Below are 17,500 nucleotides of genomic sequence, written 5' to 3' on the forward strand. Positions count from 1 at the left end.
TACAGTGCCAAGATAATACTGCCATATACAGCCCACATAATACCATCATACAGTGCCAAGATAATACTGCCATATACAGCCCACATAATACCATCATATGGTGCCAAGATAATGCTGCCATATACAGCCCACATAATACCACCATATAGTGCCAAGATAATACTGCCATATACAGCCCACATAATACCACCATATAGTGCCAAGATAATACTGCCATATACAGCCCACATAATACCATCATATAGTGCCAAGATAATACTGTCATATACAACTCACATAATACCACCATATAGTGCCAAGATAATGCTGCCATATACAGCCCACATAATACCACCATATAGTGCCAAGATAATACTGCCATGTACAGCCCACATTATACCATCATATAGTCCCAAGATAATGCTGCCATATACAGCCCACATAATACCACCATATAGTGCCAAGATAATACTGCCATACACAGCCCACATAATACCATCATACAGTGCCAAGATAATACTGCCATATACAGCCCACATTATACCTTCATATAGTGCCAAGATAATACTGCCATATACAGCCCACATAATACCATCATATAGTGCCAAGATAATACTGCCATATACAGCCCACATAATGCCATCATACAGTGCCAAGATAATACTGCCATATACAGGCCACATAATAACATCATATAGTGCCAAGATAATACTGCCATATACAGCCCACATTATACCATCATATAGTGCCAAGACAATGCTGCCATATACAGCCCACATAATACCATCATATAGTGCCAAGATAATACTGCCATATACAGCCCACATTATACCATGATAGAGTGCCAAGATAATGCTGCCATATACAGGCCACATAATACCATCATACAGTGCCAAGATAATACTGTCATATACAGGCCACATAATACCATCATACAATGCCAAGATAATGCTGCCATATACAGCCCACATAATACCATCATATAGTGCCAAGATAATACTGTCATATACAGCCCACATAATACCATCATATAGTGCCAAGATAATACTGCTATATACAGCCCACATAATACTATCATATAGTGCCAAGATAATACTGCCATACACAGCCCACATAATACCATCATACAGTGCCAAGATAATACTGCCATATACAGCCCACATTATACCTTCATATAGTGCCAAGATAATACTGCCATATACAGCCCACATAATACCATCATATAGTGCCAAGATAATACTGCCATATACAGCCCACATAATGCCATCATACAGTGCCAAGATAATACTGCCATATACAGGCCACATAATAACATCATATAGTGCCAAGATAATACTGCCATATACAGCCCACATTATACCATCATATAGTGCCAAGACAATGCTGCCATATACAGCCCACATAATACCATCATATAGTGCCAAGATAATACTGCCATATACAGCCCACATTATACCATGATAGAGTGCCAAGATAATGCTGCCATATACAGGCCACATAATACCATCATACAGTGCCAAGATAATACTGTCATATACAGGCCACATAATACCATCATACAATGCCAAGATAATGCTGCCATATACAGCCCACATAATACCATCATATAGTGCCAAGATAATACTGTCATATACAGCCCACATAATACCATCATATAGTGCCAAGATAATACTGCTATATACAGCCCACATAATACTATCATATAGTGCCAAGATAATACTGCCATACACAGCCCACATAATACCACCATATAGTGCCAAGATAATACTGTCATATACAGCCCAAATAATACCATCATATAGTGCCAAGATAATGCTGACATATACAGCCCACATAATACCATCATACAGTACCAAGATAATACTGCCATATACAGCCCACATAATACCACCCTATAGTGCAAAGATAATACTGTCATATACAGGCCACATAATACCATCATATAGTGCCAAGATAATGCTGCCATACACAGCCCACATAATACCATCATATAGTGCCAAGATAATACTGCCATATACAGCCCACATAATACCATCATACAGTGCCAAGATAATACTTCCATATACAGCCCACATAATACTATCATACAGTGCCAAGATAATGCTGCCATATACAGCCCACATAATACCATCATACAGTGCCAAGATAATGCTGCCATATACAGCCCACATAATACCATCATACAGTGCCAAGATAATACTGCAATATACAGCCCACATAATACCATCATATAGTGCCAAGATAATGCTGCCATATACAGCCCACATAATACCACCATATAGTGCCAAGATAATGCTGCCATTTACAGCCCACATAATACCACAATGTAGTGCCAAGATAATACTGTCATACACAGCCCACATAATACCACCATATAGTGCCAAGATAATACTGTCATATACAGCCCACATAATACCACCATGTAGTGCCAAGATAATACTGTCATATACAGCCCACATAATACCACCATATAGTGCCAAGATAATACTGTCATATACAGCCCACATAATACCATCATACAGTGCCAAGATAATACTGCAATATACAGCCCACATAATACCATCATATAGTGCCAAGATAATACTGCCATATACAGCCCACATAATACCACCATATAGTGCCAAGATAATGCTGCCATTTACAGCCCACATAATACCACCATGTAGTGCCAAGATAATACTGTCATATACAGCCCACATAATACCACCATATAGTGCCAAGATAATACTGCCATATACAGCCCACATAATACCATCATACAGTGCCAAGATAATACTGTCATATACAGCTCACATAATATCATCATACAGTGCCAAGATAATACTGTCATATACAGCCCACATAATACCACCATATAGTGCCAAGATAATGCTGCCATTTACAGCCCACATAATACCACCATGTAGTGCCAAGATAATACTGTCATATACAGCCCACATAATACCACCATATAGTGCCAAGATAATACTGCCATATACAGCCCACATAATACCACCATATAGTGCCAAGATAATGCTGCCATTTACAGCCCACATAATACCACCATCTAGTGCCAAGATAATGCTGCCATTTACAGCCCACATAATACCACCATATAGTGCCAAGATAATGCTGCCATTTACAGCCCACATAATACCACCATGTAGTGCCAAGATAATACTGACATATACAATAGTACCAAGATAATACTGCCATATACAGCCCACATTATACCATCATATAGTGCCAAGATAATGCTGCCATATACAGCCCACATAATACCACCATATAGTGCCAAGATAATGCTGGCATATAAAACCCACATTATACCATCATACAGTGCCAAGATAATGCTGCCATTTACAGCCCACATAATACCATCATATAGTGCCAAGATAATACTGTCATATACAGCCCACATTATACCTTCATATAGTGCCAAGATAATACTGTCATATAGAGGCCACATAAGACCATCATATAGTGCCAAGATAATGCTGCCATACACAGCCCACATAATACCATCATATAGTGCCAAGATAATACTGCCATATACAGCCCACATAATACCACCATATAGTGCCAAGATAATGCTGCCATTTACAGCCCACATAATACCACCATGTAGTGCCAAGATAATACTGTCATATACAGCCCACATAATACCACCATACAGTGCCAAGATAATACTGCCATATACAGCCCACATAATACCATCATATAGTGCCAAGATAATACTGCCATATACAGCCCACATAATACCATCATACAGTGCCAAGATAATACTGCCATATACAGCCCACATAATACCATCATACAGTGCCAAGATAATGCTGCCATTTACAGCCCACATAATACCACCATCTAGTGCCAAGATAATGCTGCCATTTACAGCCCACATAATACCACCATATAGTGCCAAGATAATGCTGCCATTTACAGCCCACATAATACCACCATCTAGTGCCAAGATAATGCTGCCATTTACAGCCCACATAATACCACCATATAGTGCCAAGATAATGCTGCCATTTACAGCCCACATAATACCACCATATAGTGCCAAGATAATACTGCCATATACAGCCCACATAGTACCATCATACAGTGCAAAGATAATGCTGCCATATACAGCCCACATAATACCATCATACAGTGCCAAGATAATGCTGCCATACACAGCCCACATAATACCATCATACAGTGCCAAGATAATGCTGTCATATACAGGCCACATAATACCATCATACAGTGCCAAGATAATGCTGCCATATACAGCCCACATAATACCATCATACAGTGCCAAGATAATGCTGCCATATACAGGCCACATAATACCATCATATAGTGCCAAGATAATACTGCCATATACAGCCCACATTATACCATCATATAGTGCCAAGATAATACTGTCATATACAGCCCACATAATACCATCATATAGTGCCAAGATAATACTGTCATATACAGCACACATAATACCACCATATAGTGCCAAGATAATGCTGCCATTTACAGCCCACATAATACCACCATGTAGTGCCAAGATAATACTGCCATATACAGCCCACATAATACCACCATATAGTGCCAAGATAATACTGCCATATACAGCACACATAATACCATTATATAGTGCCAAGATAATGCTGCCATTTACAGCCCACATAATACCACCATATAGTGCCAAGATAATACTGCCATTTACAGCCCACATAATACCACCATGTAGTGCCAAGATAATACTGCCATATACAGCCCACATAATACCATCATATAGTGCCAAGATAATACTGTCATATACAACTCACATAATACCACCATATTGTGCCAAGATAATGCTGACATACACAGCCCACATAATACCATCATATAGTGCCAAGATAATACTGTCATATACAGGCCACATAATACCATCATATAGTGCCAAGATAATACTGCCGTACACAGCCCACATAATACCATCATACAGTGCCAAGATAATACTGCCATATACAGCCCACATTATACCATCATACAGTGCCAAGATAATACTGCCATATACAGTCCACATAATACCATCATACAGTGCCAAGATAATACTGCCATATACAGCCCACATTATACCATCATACAGTGGCAAGATAATACTGTCATATACAGCCCACATAATACCATCATATAGTACCAAGATAATACTGCCATATACAGCCCACATAATACCATCATACAGTGCCAAGATAATGCTGTCATATACAGCCCACATAATACCATCATATAGTGCCAAGATAATACTGCCATATACAGACCACATTATACCTTCATATAGTGCCAAGATAATACTGCCATATACAGCTCACATAATACCATCATATAGTGCCAAGATAATACTGCCATATACAGCCCACATAATACCATCATACAGTGCCAAGATAATGCTGCCATATACAGCCCACATTATACCATCATACAGTGCCAAGATAATACTGTCAAATACTGCCCGCATTATACCACCATATAGTCCCAAGAAAATACTGTAAAATACTGCCCGCATTATACCACCATATAGTGCCAAGAAAATACTGTAAAATACTGCCCGCATTATACCATCATATAGTGCCAAGATAATACTTTCAAATACTGCCCGCATTATACCACCATATAGTGCCAAGAAAATACTGTCAAATACAGCTCGCATTATACCACTAAATAGTGCCAAGATAATGCTGTCAAATACAGCTCGCATTATACCTTCATATAGTGCCAAGATAATACTGTAAAATACTGCCCGTATTATACCATCATATAGTGCCAAGATAATACTGTCAAATACTGCCCGCATTATACCATCATATAGTGCCAAGATAATACTGTCAAATACTGCCCGCATTATACCATCATATAGTGCCAAGATAATACTGTAAAATACTGCCCGCATTATACCACCATAGAGTGCCAAGATAATACTGTCAAATACTGCCTGAATTATACCTTCATACAGCACCAAGATAATACTGTCAAATACTGCCCGCATTATACCATCATATAGTGCCAAGATAATACTGCCATATACAGCCCACATAATACCATCATATAGTGCCAAGATAATACTGTCATATACAGCCCACATTATACCATCATATAGTGCCAAGATAATACTGCCATATACAGCCCACATAATACCATCATATAGTGCCAAGATAATACTGTCAAATACTGCCCGCATTATACCATCATATAGTGCCAAGATAATACTGTCAAATACAGCTCACATTATACCATCATATAGTGCCAAGATAATACTGCCATATACAGCCCACATAATACCACCATATAGTGCCAAGATAATACTGCCATATACAGCCCACATTATACCTTCATATAGTGCCAAGATAATACTGCCATATACAGCCCACATAATACCATCATATAGTGCCAAGATAATGCTGCCATATACAGCCCACATTATACCATCATACAGTGCCAAGATAATACTGCCATTTACAGCCCACATAATACCATCATATAGTGCCAAGATAATGCTGTCATATACAGCCCACATTACACCATCATATAGTGGCAAGATAATACTGTCAAATACTGCCCGCATTATACCATCATACAATGCCAAGATAATACTGTCATACACAGCCCACATAATACCACCATACAGTGCCAAGATAATACTGCCATTTACAGCCCACATAATACCATCATACAGTGCCAAGATAATACTGTCAAATACTGCCCGCATTATACCATCATATAGTGCCAAGATAATACTGTCAAATACTGCCCGCATTATACCATCATATAGTGCCAAGATAATACTGTCAAATACTGCCCGCATTATACCATCATATAGTGCCAAGATAATACTGCCATACATAGCCCACATAATACCATCATACAGTGCCAAGATAATACTGCCATATACAGCCCACATTATACCACCATACAGTGCCAAGATAATACTGTCAAATACTGCCCGCATTATACCATCATATAGTGCCAAGATAATACTGTCAAATACTGCCCACATAATACCACCATATAGTGCCAAGATAATACTGCCATATACAGCCCACATTATACCATCATATAGTGCCAAGATAATACTGCCATATACAGCCCACATAATACCATCATACAGTGCCAAGATAATGCTGCCATTTACAGCCCACATAATACCATCATACAGTGCCAAGATAATACTGCCATATACAGCCCACATTATACCATCATATAGTGCCAAGATAATACTGTCAAATACTGCCCGCATTATACCATCATATAGTGCCAAGATAATACTGTCAAATACAGCTCACATTATACCATCATATAGTGCCAAGATAATACTGCCATATACAGCCCACATAATACCATCATATAGTGCCAAGATAATACTGCCATATACAGCCCACATAATACTATCATATAGTGCCAAGATAATGCTGCCATACACAGCCCACATAATACCATCATACAGTGCCAAGATAATACTGCCATATACAGCCCACATTATACCACCATATAGTGCCAAGATAATACTGCCATATACAGCCCACATAATACCATCATATAGTGCCAAGATAATACTGTCATATACAGCCCACATAATACCATCATACAATGCCAAGATAATACTGCCATATACAGCCCACATAATACCATCATATAGTGCCAAGATAATACTGCCATATACAGCACACATTATACCATCATACAATGCCAAGATAATGCTGCCATATACAGCCCACATAATACCATCATATAGTGCCAAGATAATACTGCCATATACAGCCCACATAATACCACCATATAGTGCCAAGATAATACTGTCAAATACTGACCGCATTATACCACCATATAGTGCCAAGATAATGCTGTCAAATACTGCCCGCATTATACCACCATATAGTGCCAAGATAATACTGTCAAATACTGCCCGCATTATACCATCATATAGTGCCAAGATAATACTGTCAAATACAGCTCACATTATACCATCATATAGTGCCAAGATAATACTGCCATATACAGCCCACATAATACCATCATATAGTGCCAAGATAATGCTGTCATACACAGCCCACATAATACCATCATACAGTGCCAAGATAATACTGCCATATACAGACAACATAATACCATCATATAGTGCCAAGATAATACTGCCATATACAGCTCACATAATACCATCATATAGTGCCAAGATAATGCTGCCATATACAGCCCACATAATACCACCATATAGTGCCAAGATAATACTGCCATATACAGCCCACATAATACCATCATACAGTGCCAAGATAATACTGTCATATACAGGCCACATAATACCATCATACAGTGCCAAGATAATACTGCCATATACAGACAACATAATACCATCATATAGTGCCAAGATAATACTGCCATATACAGCTCACATAATACCATCATATAGTGCCAAGATAATGCTGCCATATACAGCCCACATAATACCACCATATAGTGCCAAGATAATACTGCCATATACAGCCCACATAATACCATCATACAGTGCCAAGATAATACTGTCATATACAGGCCACATAATACCATCATACAGTGCCAAGATAATACTGTCATATACAGCCCACATAATACCATCATATAGTGCCAAGATAATACTGCCATATACAGCCCACATTATACCACCATACAGTGCCAAGATAATACTGCCATATACAGCACACATAATACCATCATATAGTGCCAAGATAATACTGCCATATACAGCCCACATAATACCATCATATAGTGGCAAGATAATACTGTCAAATACTGCCCGCATTATACCAACATACAGTGCCAAGATAATACTGCCATATACAGCCCACATAATACCACCATATAGTGCCAAGATAATACTGCCATATACAGCACACATAATACCATCATATAGTGCCAAGATAATACTGCCATATACAGCCCACATAATACCACCATATAGTCCCAAGATAATACTGTCAAATACTGCCCGCATTATACCACCATATAGTGCCAAGATAATACTGTCAAATACTGCCCGCATTATACCACCATATAGTCCCAAGATAATACTGTCAAATACTGCCCGCATTATACCACCATATAGTCCCAAGATAATACTGTAAAATACTGCCCGCATTATACCATCATATAGTGCCAAGATAATACTGTCAAATACAGCTCGCATTATACCACCATATAGTGCCAAGATAATACTGTCAAATACTGCCCGCATTATACCACCATATAGTGGCAAGATAATACTGTCAAATACTGCCCGCATTATACCACCATATAGTGCCAAGATAATACTGTCAAATACTGCCCGCATTATACCACCATATAGTCCCAAGATAAGACTGTCAAATACTGCCCGCATTATACCACCATATAGTGCCAAGGTAATACTGTCAAATACTGCCCGCATTATACCACCATATAGTGCCAAGATAATACTGTCAAATACTGCCCGCATTATACCACCATATAGTGCCAAGATAATACTGTCAAATACTGCCCGCATTATACCACCATATAGTGCCAAGATAATACTGTCAAATACTGCCCGCATTATACCACCATATAGTGCCAAGATAATACTGTCAAATACTGCCCGCATTATACCACCATAAAGTCCCAAGATAAGACTGTCAAATACTGCCCGCATTATACCATCATATAGTGCCAAGATAAGACTGTCAAATACTGCCCGCATTATACCACCATATAGTGCCAAGATAATACTGTCAAATACTGTCCGCATTATACCACCATATAGTGCCAAGATAATACTGTCAAATACTGCCCGCATTATACCACCATATAGTGCCAAGATAATACTGTCAAATACTGCCCGCATTATACCACCATATAGTGCCAAGATAATGCTGTCAAATACTGCCCGCATTATACCACCATATAGTGCCAAGATAATACTGTCAAATACTGCCCGCATTATACCATCATATAGTGCCAAGATAATGCTGCCATATACAGCCCACATAATACCACCATATAGTGCCAAGATAATACTGCCATATACAGCCCACATAATACCATCATATAGTGCCAAGATAATACTGCCATATACAGCCCACATAATACCACCATATAGTGCCAAGATAATACTGCCATATACAGCCCACATAATATCATCATATAGTGCCAAGATAATACTGCCATATACAGCCCACATAATACCACCATATAGTGCCAAGATAATGCTGCCATATACAGCCCACATAATACCACCATATAGTGCCAAGATAATACTGCCATATACAGCCCACATAATACCATCATATAGTGCCAAGATAATACTGCCATATACAGCCCACATTATACCTTCATATAGTGCCAAGATAATACTGCCATATACAGCCCACATAATACCACCATATAGTCCCAAGATAATACTGTCAAATACTGCCCGCATTATACCACCATATAGTGCCAAGATAATACTGTCAAATACTGCCCGCATTATACCACCATATAGTCCCAAGATAATACTGTCAAATACTGCCCGCATTATACCACCATATAGTCCCAAGATAATACTGTAAAATACTGCCCGCATTATACCATCATATAGTGCCAAGATAATACTGTCAAATACAGCTCGCATTATACCACCATATAGTGCCAAGATAATACTGTCAAATACTGCCCGCATTATACCACCATATAGTGGCAAGATAATACTGTCAAATACTGCCCGCATTATACCACCATATAGTGCCAAGATAAAACTGTCAAATACTGCCCGCATTATACCACCATATAGTGGCAAGATAATACTGTCAAATACTGCCCGCATTATACCACCATATAGTCCCAAGATAAAACTGTCAAATACTGCCCGCATTATACCACCATATAGTGGCAAGATAATACTGTCAAATACTGCCCGCATTATACCACCATATAGTGCCAAGGTAATACTGTCAAATACTGCCCGCATTATACCACCATATAGTGCCAAGATAATACTGTCAAATACTGCCCGCATTATACCACCATATAGTGCCAAGATAATACTGTCAAATACTGCCCGCATTATACCACCATATAGTGCCAAGATAATGCTGTCAAATACTGCCCGCATTATACCACCATATAGTGCCAAGATAATACTGTCAAATACTGCCCGCATTATACCATCATATAGTGCCAAGATAATGCTGCCATATACAGCCCACATAATACCACCATATAGTGCCAAGATAATACTGCCATATACAGCCCACATAATACCATCATATAGTGCCAAGATAATACTGCCATACACAGCCCACATAATACCACCATATAGTGCCAAGATAATACTGCCATATACAGCCCACATAATATCATCATATAGTGCCAAGATAATACTGCCATATACAGCCCACATAATACCACCATATAGTGCCAAGATAATGCTGCCATATACAGCACACATAATACCACCATATAGTGCCAAGATAATACTGCCATATACAGCCCACATAATACCATCATATAGTGCCAAGATAATACTGCCATATACAGCCCACATTATACCACCATATAGTGCCAAGATAATACTGCCATATACAGCCCACATAATACCATCATATAGTGCCAAGATAATACTGCCATATACAGCCCACATAATACCATCATATAGTGGCAAGATAATACTGCCATATACAGCCCACATTATACCACCATATAGTGCCAAGATAATACTGCCATATACAGCCCACATTATACCACCATATAGTCCCAAGATAATACTGTCATACACAGCCCACATAATACCATCATACAGTGCCAAGATAATACTGTCATACACAGCCCACATAATACCATCATACAGTGCCAAGATAATACTGCCATATACAGCCCACATTATACCATCATATAGTGCCAAGATAATACTGCCATATACAGCCCACATAATATCACCATATAGTGCCAAGATAATACTGTCATACACAGCCCACATAATACCATCATATAGTGCCAAGATAATACTGTCATATACAGCCCACATAATACCACCATACAGTGCCAAGATAATACTGCCATATACAGCCCACATTATACCATCATACAGTGCCAAGATAATACTGCCATATACAGCCCACATAATATCACCATATAGTGCCAAGATAATACTGCCATATACAGCCCACATAATACCATCATATAGTGCCAAGATAATACTGCCATATACAGCCCACATAATACCATCATACAGTGCCAAGATAATACTGTCATATACAGCCCACATTATACCATCATATAGTGCCAAGATAATACTGTCATATACAGCTCACATAATATCACCATATAGTGCCAAGACAATGCTGCTATATACAGCCCACATAATACCATCATATAGTGCCAAGATAATACTGCCATATACAGCCCACATAATACCATCATATAGTGCCAAGATAATACTGCCATATACAGCCCACATATCACCATATAGTGCCAAGATAATACTACCATATACAGCCCACATAATACCATCATATAGTGCCAAGATAATACTGCCATATACAGCCCACATAATACCATCATACAGTGCCAAGATAATACTGTCATATACAGCTCACATAATATCACCATATAGTGCCAAGACAATGCTGCCATATACAGCCCACATAATACCATCATATAGTGCCAAGATAATACTGTCATATACAGCTCACATAATACCACCATATAGTGCCAAGACAATGCTGCCATATACAGCCCACATAATACATCATATAGTGCCAAGATAATACTGTCATATACAGCTCACATAATATCACCATATAGTGCCAAGATAATACTGTCATATACAGCCCACATAATACCATCATATAGTGCCAAGATAATACTGTCATATACAACTCACATAATACCATCATATAGTGCCAAGACAATGCTGCCATATACAGCCCACATAATACATCATATAGTGCCAAGATAATACTGTCATATACAGCTCACATAATATCACCATATAGTGCCAAGATAATACTGCCATATACAGCCCACATAATACCATCATACAGTGCCAAGATAATACTGTCATATACAGCCCACATAATACCATCATATAGTGCCAAGATAATACTGTCATATACAACTCACATAATACCATCATATAGTGCCAAGATAATACTGCCATATACAGCCCACATAATACCATCATATAGTGCCAAGATAATACTGCCATATACAGCCCACATAATGCCACCATATAGTGCCAAGATAATGCTGCCATATACAGCCCACATAATACATCATATAGTGCCAAGATAATACTGTCATATACAGCCCACATAATACCACCATATAGTGCCAAGATAATGCTGCCATTTACAGCCCACATAATACCACAATGTAGTGCCAAGATAATACTGTCATACACAGCCCACATAATACCACCATATAGTGCCAAGATAATACTGCCATATACAGCCCACATAATACCATCATATAGTGCCAAGATAATACTGCCATATACAGCCCACATAATACTATCATATAGTGCCAAGATAATACTGCCATATACAGCCCACATAATACCATCATACAGTGCCAAGATAATGCTGCCATATACAGCCCACATAATACCACCATACAGTGCCAAGATAATACTGCAATATACAGCCCACATAATGCCACCATATAGTGCCAAGATAATGCTGCCATTTACAGCCCACATAATACCACCATATAGTGCCAAGATAATACTGCAATATACAGCCCACATTATACCACCGTATTTGTAATATTATGTAGTATTCCAATAATACTCTGTAACCAGGTTTATGCTGCCTTGTCTGAGGGCAGCATAAAATAGTGCCAGGGGCCCTGATTCCAGCAGTTTGTCACTTAGCATTTTTTTTAATTGTTTTTAAAAAAATCCCTTTTTATCTCCTACAGCTTGAGCCGAGTCCTATCAATGATAAACTCGCACTCAGGAGTCCCCGATATTCCTCAGCTGTTCCTTCCCCCACTGGCAGCATTCTCCCTATGCAGAGTATAGGGAGAAATGCATCAATCAGCGGGGGGGGGGGGGGGGGATTTGATTCTAAAATAATACCGTCATACACTGACACTCTATGATTTTAGTCTGCTCCTGGGGTTCCTGTCCTTGGGTGTCTTCTAGAAAATTGCTGCCTGGGGTAATTATCCAATTTGCCGCTCCTAAAACGAGCCCTGCTCATGGAGGTACCACACTGTGTCGCATGGCTCTGTAATACGCATAGGGACTCCACGCGCCACTTTGTCATGTCCAAAGGGATACACTCATAAAATAATTTTAACTATTTTTGTGCTGCCTTTGGTTTATCTGTGTTGTATCAATGTTCTAAGAAAATCGGACCATTACAGCAGAACGGTCTGGAATCCAACCTACTGAGGTCCATTCTAAAGAATTACAGTAAAGCGAGACCTTTGTGTTGTAATAGCAACCAAGTAGCCAGTCCAGTGTGTGTTTGTCCATGAGGATCAAAACATGAAAACACACAAGTAAGCATAGAATATAATGTGCTATCTATCCATTTTTTTTTTATTTATTTTTTTTCAGAAACAGCGCCACTCTTGTTCATAGGCTGTTGCTGGTATTGCAGCTCATTGCCATTCATGCGAATTTGACTGAGTTGCAATACCAGACTCAGCCCAAGGATAAGTATGGCCCGTTTTCAGGGGGAAGGGGGTAGTAGACCATTTTTTTTCCTAATCCTGGACAACCCCTTTAACATAGTATATTCCTAAATACAACATTTAACCCATTACTGTCATGGTTGTTCACCAGTAGTTGTAACTGCTCTCAATGATATCTTTTCTTTTATCGATCTGATAATAATAAAGGCCAAGGCAAAATTTCAGATGTTTTCAAAAACTTGAGGGAATCTTTTATACACATATAACGCCGTACAATAAGTTATCACGCATTATGCCTTAGTCAATGAAAGGGTTAATGAAAGGGATCCATCTTTACAGTCTAGCTGCTTAAAGGGGTATTCCAGAAGTAGCAAGTCCAGGCGTATTGCTGGGATCGATGGGGGTCCTGACTGCAGGAACCACAACCAATCCCAAAAATGAAGCGGCAAAGGCTCTTTCGGGAATGTTCCCTTCACAGCGCCCCTCCTGACCAGGCAGAGAACTGCCACATTCAAGCGTATGTAGTTTTTTTTTTTCTGATGTAGGACAAGCTGTGGCGCTCCACACAGCACCACGGCCCCTTCTTTCTACCAATAGGTGGGTACCCAAGGGTCGGTCACCTGCTATGGCCGGTCTACGCCTTAAAAATTGCTCAACTTGGACCGTCCAAGAATACAGAATTCATAAATAAGTTAGCAAATTTCTGGTGGACATGATAACCGGACGCTCGTGGGTCAGTCGACTTCCGAGCAGGCCTACCTATCCGGCCCTGAATGGGTTTTGGTCTCTTGTCAACGTGGCCTAGTAAGGAACCCTACCTGTGGCCACTCTTGTCCTCCTGTGGCCAGCCTTGTCTACCTGCGGCCACACTCTTGTCTACCTGCGGCCACACTCTTGTCTACCTGCGGCCCCACTCTTGTCTACCTGCAGCCACACTCCACCACTTTCATGTCTTGATAATTCTTCTGAAGGATCGTCTGTTGATTTTCCCGGTACACAACATGCAAACTTTCCAACTTGGTCGGCACGCAGCAAGCATTTCCGACATTTTTGGGCTTTTTGATATGCATCAATGACTGGACGATGGCATGTTTCGTAGGCGTCAGGTTATCGGTTAAGGGATAGTAGCAATTTCCGACGCATTGGCCGGCGTCATAACTTGGCGGAAAGATGATCATGGAGTCCCATCCAATGTCTTTGAAGTTGACCGTAAGAGACGCCTTTGTACAGTGGTTCCTTTCGGCACTGCGCTTTGCCCTGGCCTTGCCTAAGGGTTCGTGTCCCTCATCATGATCAGCCGTGAAGTTTTTGAAAAATATTGCAAGGTTGTTACTTTGCTCATAGAGCTTCATGTGGGTCACCTCCATGGGGTTCCCTTTCCCATTCTTCTCACCTTGATCGTCTGAGAAAATAATTAAAATCGGAGGGTGACCACCGTCAGAATTCATTGAGAACTTTTTGGATTTGAAGCACGTGTCCAATGGAGTTTTCATCTTTATAAAAATTTCCAATTTGTTCAGTTGCACCTTGGACTTTATCCATCGTTTCACGGCTTTGGTCACGTCAATGGTCATAGATTCATCTCCTTCAACATCTTTAGAAGCTAAAAAGGAATTGGAATCCCTTAGATTCTCTGAGGGTTCAACGTGTAAAACATCAAAAAGACTGAGATGCCGCGAACCAGGGTCTCCTAAGGAAAGCGTCAGCTTCAGCTCAGCCTTGGTGACCTCCTCCTGTTGTGGGACAGTGACGTTGAAGAGCAGGACGTGACTCTCTAGAAGATCTTCTTGGGAAGATGATGACAAAATATCTGCAAGAGAATAGAAATCCGGTTACTACTCGTTATAACCAACACCTAACTTCACTGAGTCCCCAGATTGGACATAGACAGAAAAAATATTAAGACCCCAGACCCGACTATATATTTAACCGCCTCTTGTTCAGTTCCTGGCACCGCCGCACGGATCCTGCCCCTGTCCAGCATCAGGTCGTTGCGTGCGCAGCTTCACACTCTGTTCTAGCGCTGGACTGCGTCAGGATCCAGTCACAACCGTCCCCCGAGCTGAACAAGAGCGAGTAGGGTATCCAGTGGCGTAGCTTTAGGGGTTGCATTTGCGACTGGTCCGTGGAGCCAAGGGCGCTATGGCTCCCGGCACCACGTCTGTGAACATATATTTCACATTCAGGCTTTGGTTGTGCAAAGGTTCATACAATCTTCAGTGTAGCCTATTTGGTCACTAGATGTCATCACATGTGCAATATGTCAAAATAATTTATATATTGATAGGGAAAACAATACCAAAAAAATTGTGAAAAATATTTTTTAAAGATACATACCTACGGCGCAACAATAATCCGAGCCATGACCCTTTTTCTCAATGCCTACAAAATTGTGCGGAACGCCACTCTTTTCAATACAATCACACCAGAAAACTTGTGTGCTGGGAAGTTCCTCACCTAAGCAGCAGATGGCAGCACTTGTCAATGTATCGGACGTCTAGGGGACGCGTTCACACATACGACGTTATTCTCTATTCAGGTTTGAGTCCATGTTCCCACAGGACAATGCCAGTCATGTATGACCCACCACACAAAGTTCCTGTCACTTGCCACACCATACTAAGTACCTGTCATATGTCCTCATAAGTGCCAGTCACATGCCACGCCATACACAGTACAGGTGTCGACCATTACGTTTGCTTGAATTGACTTTCTCATGAAACCATTTCAAAACAATATCGCGACATGCTAGCAAATGTCTTGATAGGCTGCAATTCCCATCACCACCACTAGGTGACCACACATAGACACATATAAAATAGACATCTCGTGACAGAATATTGCATAATATTATTTATTTATTTTTTGTAAAGCTGATCATCTCGCGCTCAACATCTCAGGATATGTTAAG

The 17,500-nt window shown here is 39.9% G+C and overlaps 1 protein-coding gene across 1 annotated transcript in view; it reads right to left on the reverse strand.

The window, feature by feature from the left end:
- Nucleotides 1-15,245: 15,245 nt before the first annotated feature.
- The window catches only part of LOC142663522 (dorsalin-1-like), an 8,316-nt gene continuing 6,061 nt past the window's right edge, over nucleotides 15,246-17,500 (reverse strand). Inside the window, exon 2 of the mRNA XM_075842245.1 lies at nucleotides 15,246-16,399. Coding sequence (XP_075698360.1) covers nucleotides 15,510-16,399 — 890 coding nt within the window. The 3' untranslated portion in view covers nucleotides 15,246-15,509. The remainder of the gene's footprint in view (nucleotides 16,400-17,500) is intronic.

This window comes from Rhinoderma darwinii, chromosome 11 (assembly GCF_050947455.1).
Source record: "Rhinoderma darwinii isolate aRhiDar2 chromosome 11, aRhiDar2.hap1, whole genome shotgun sequence".
NCBI classification, from domain to species: domain Eukaryota; kingdom Metazoa; phylum Chordata; class Amphibia; order Anura; family Rhinodermatidae; genus Rhinoderma; species Rhinoderma darwinii.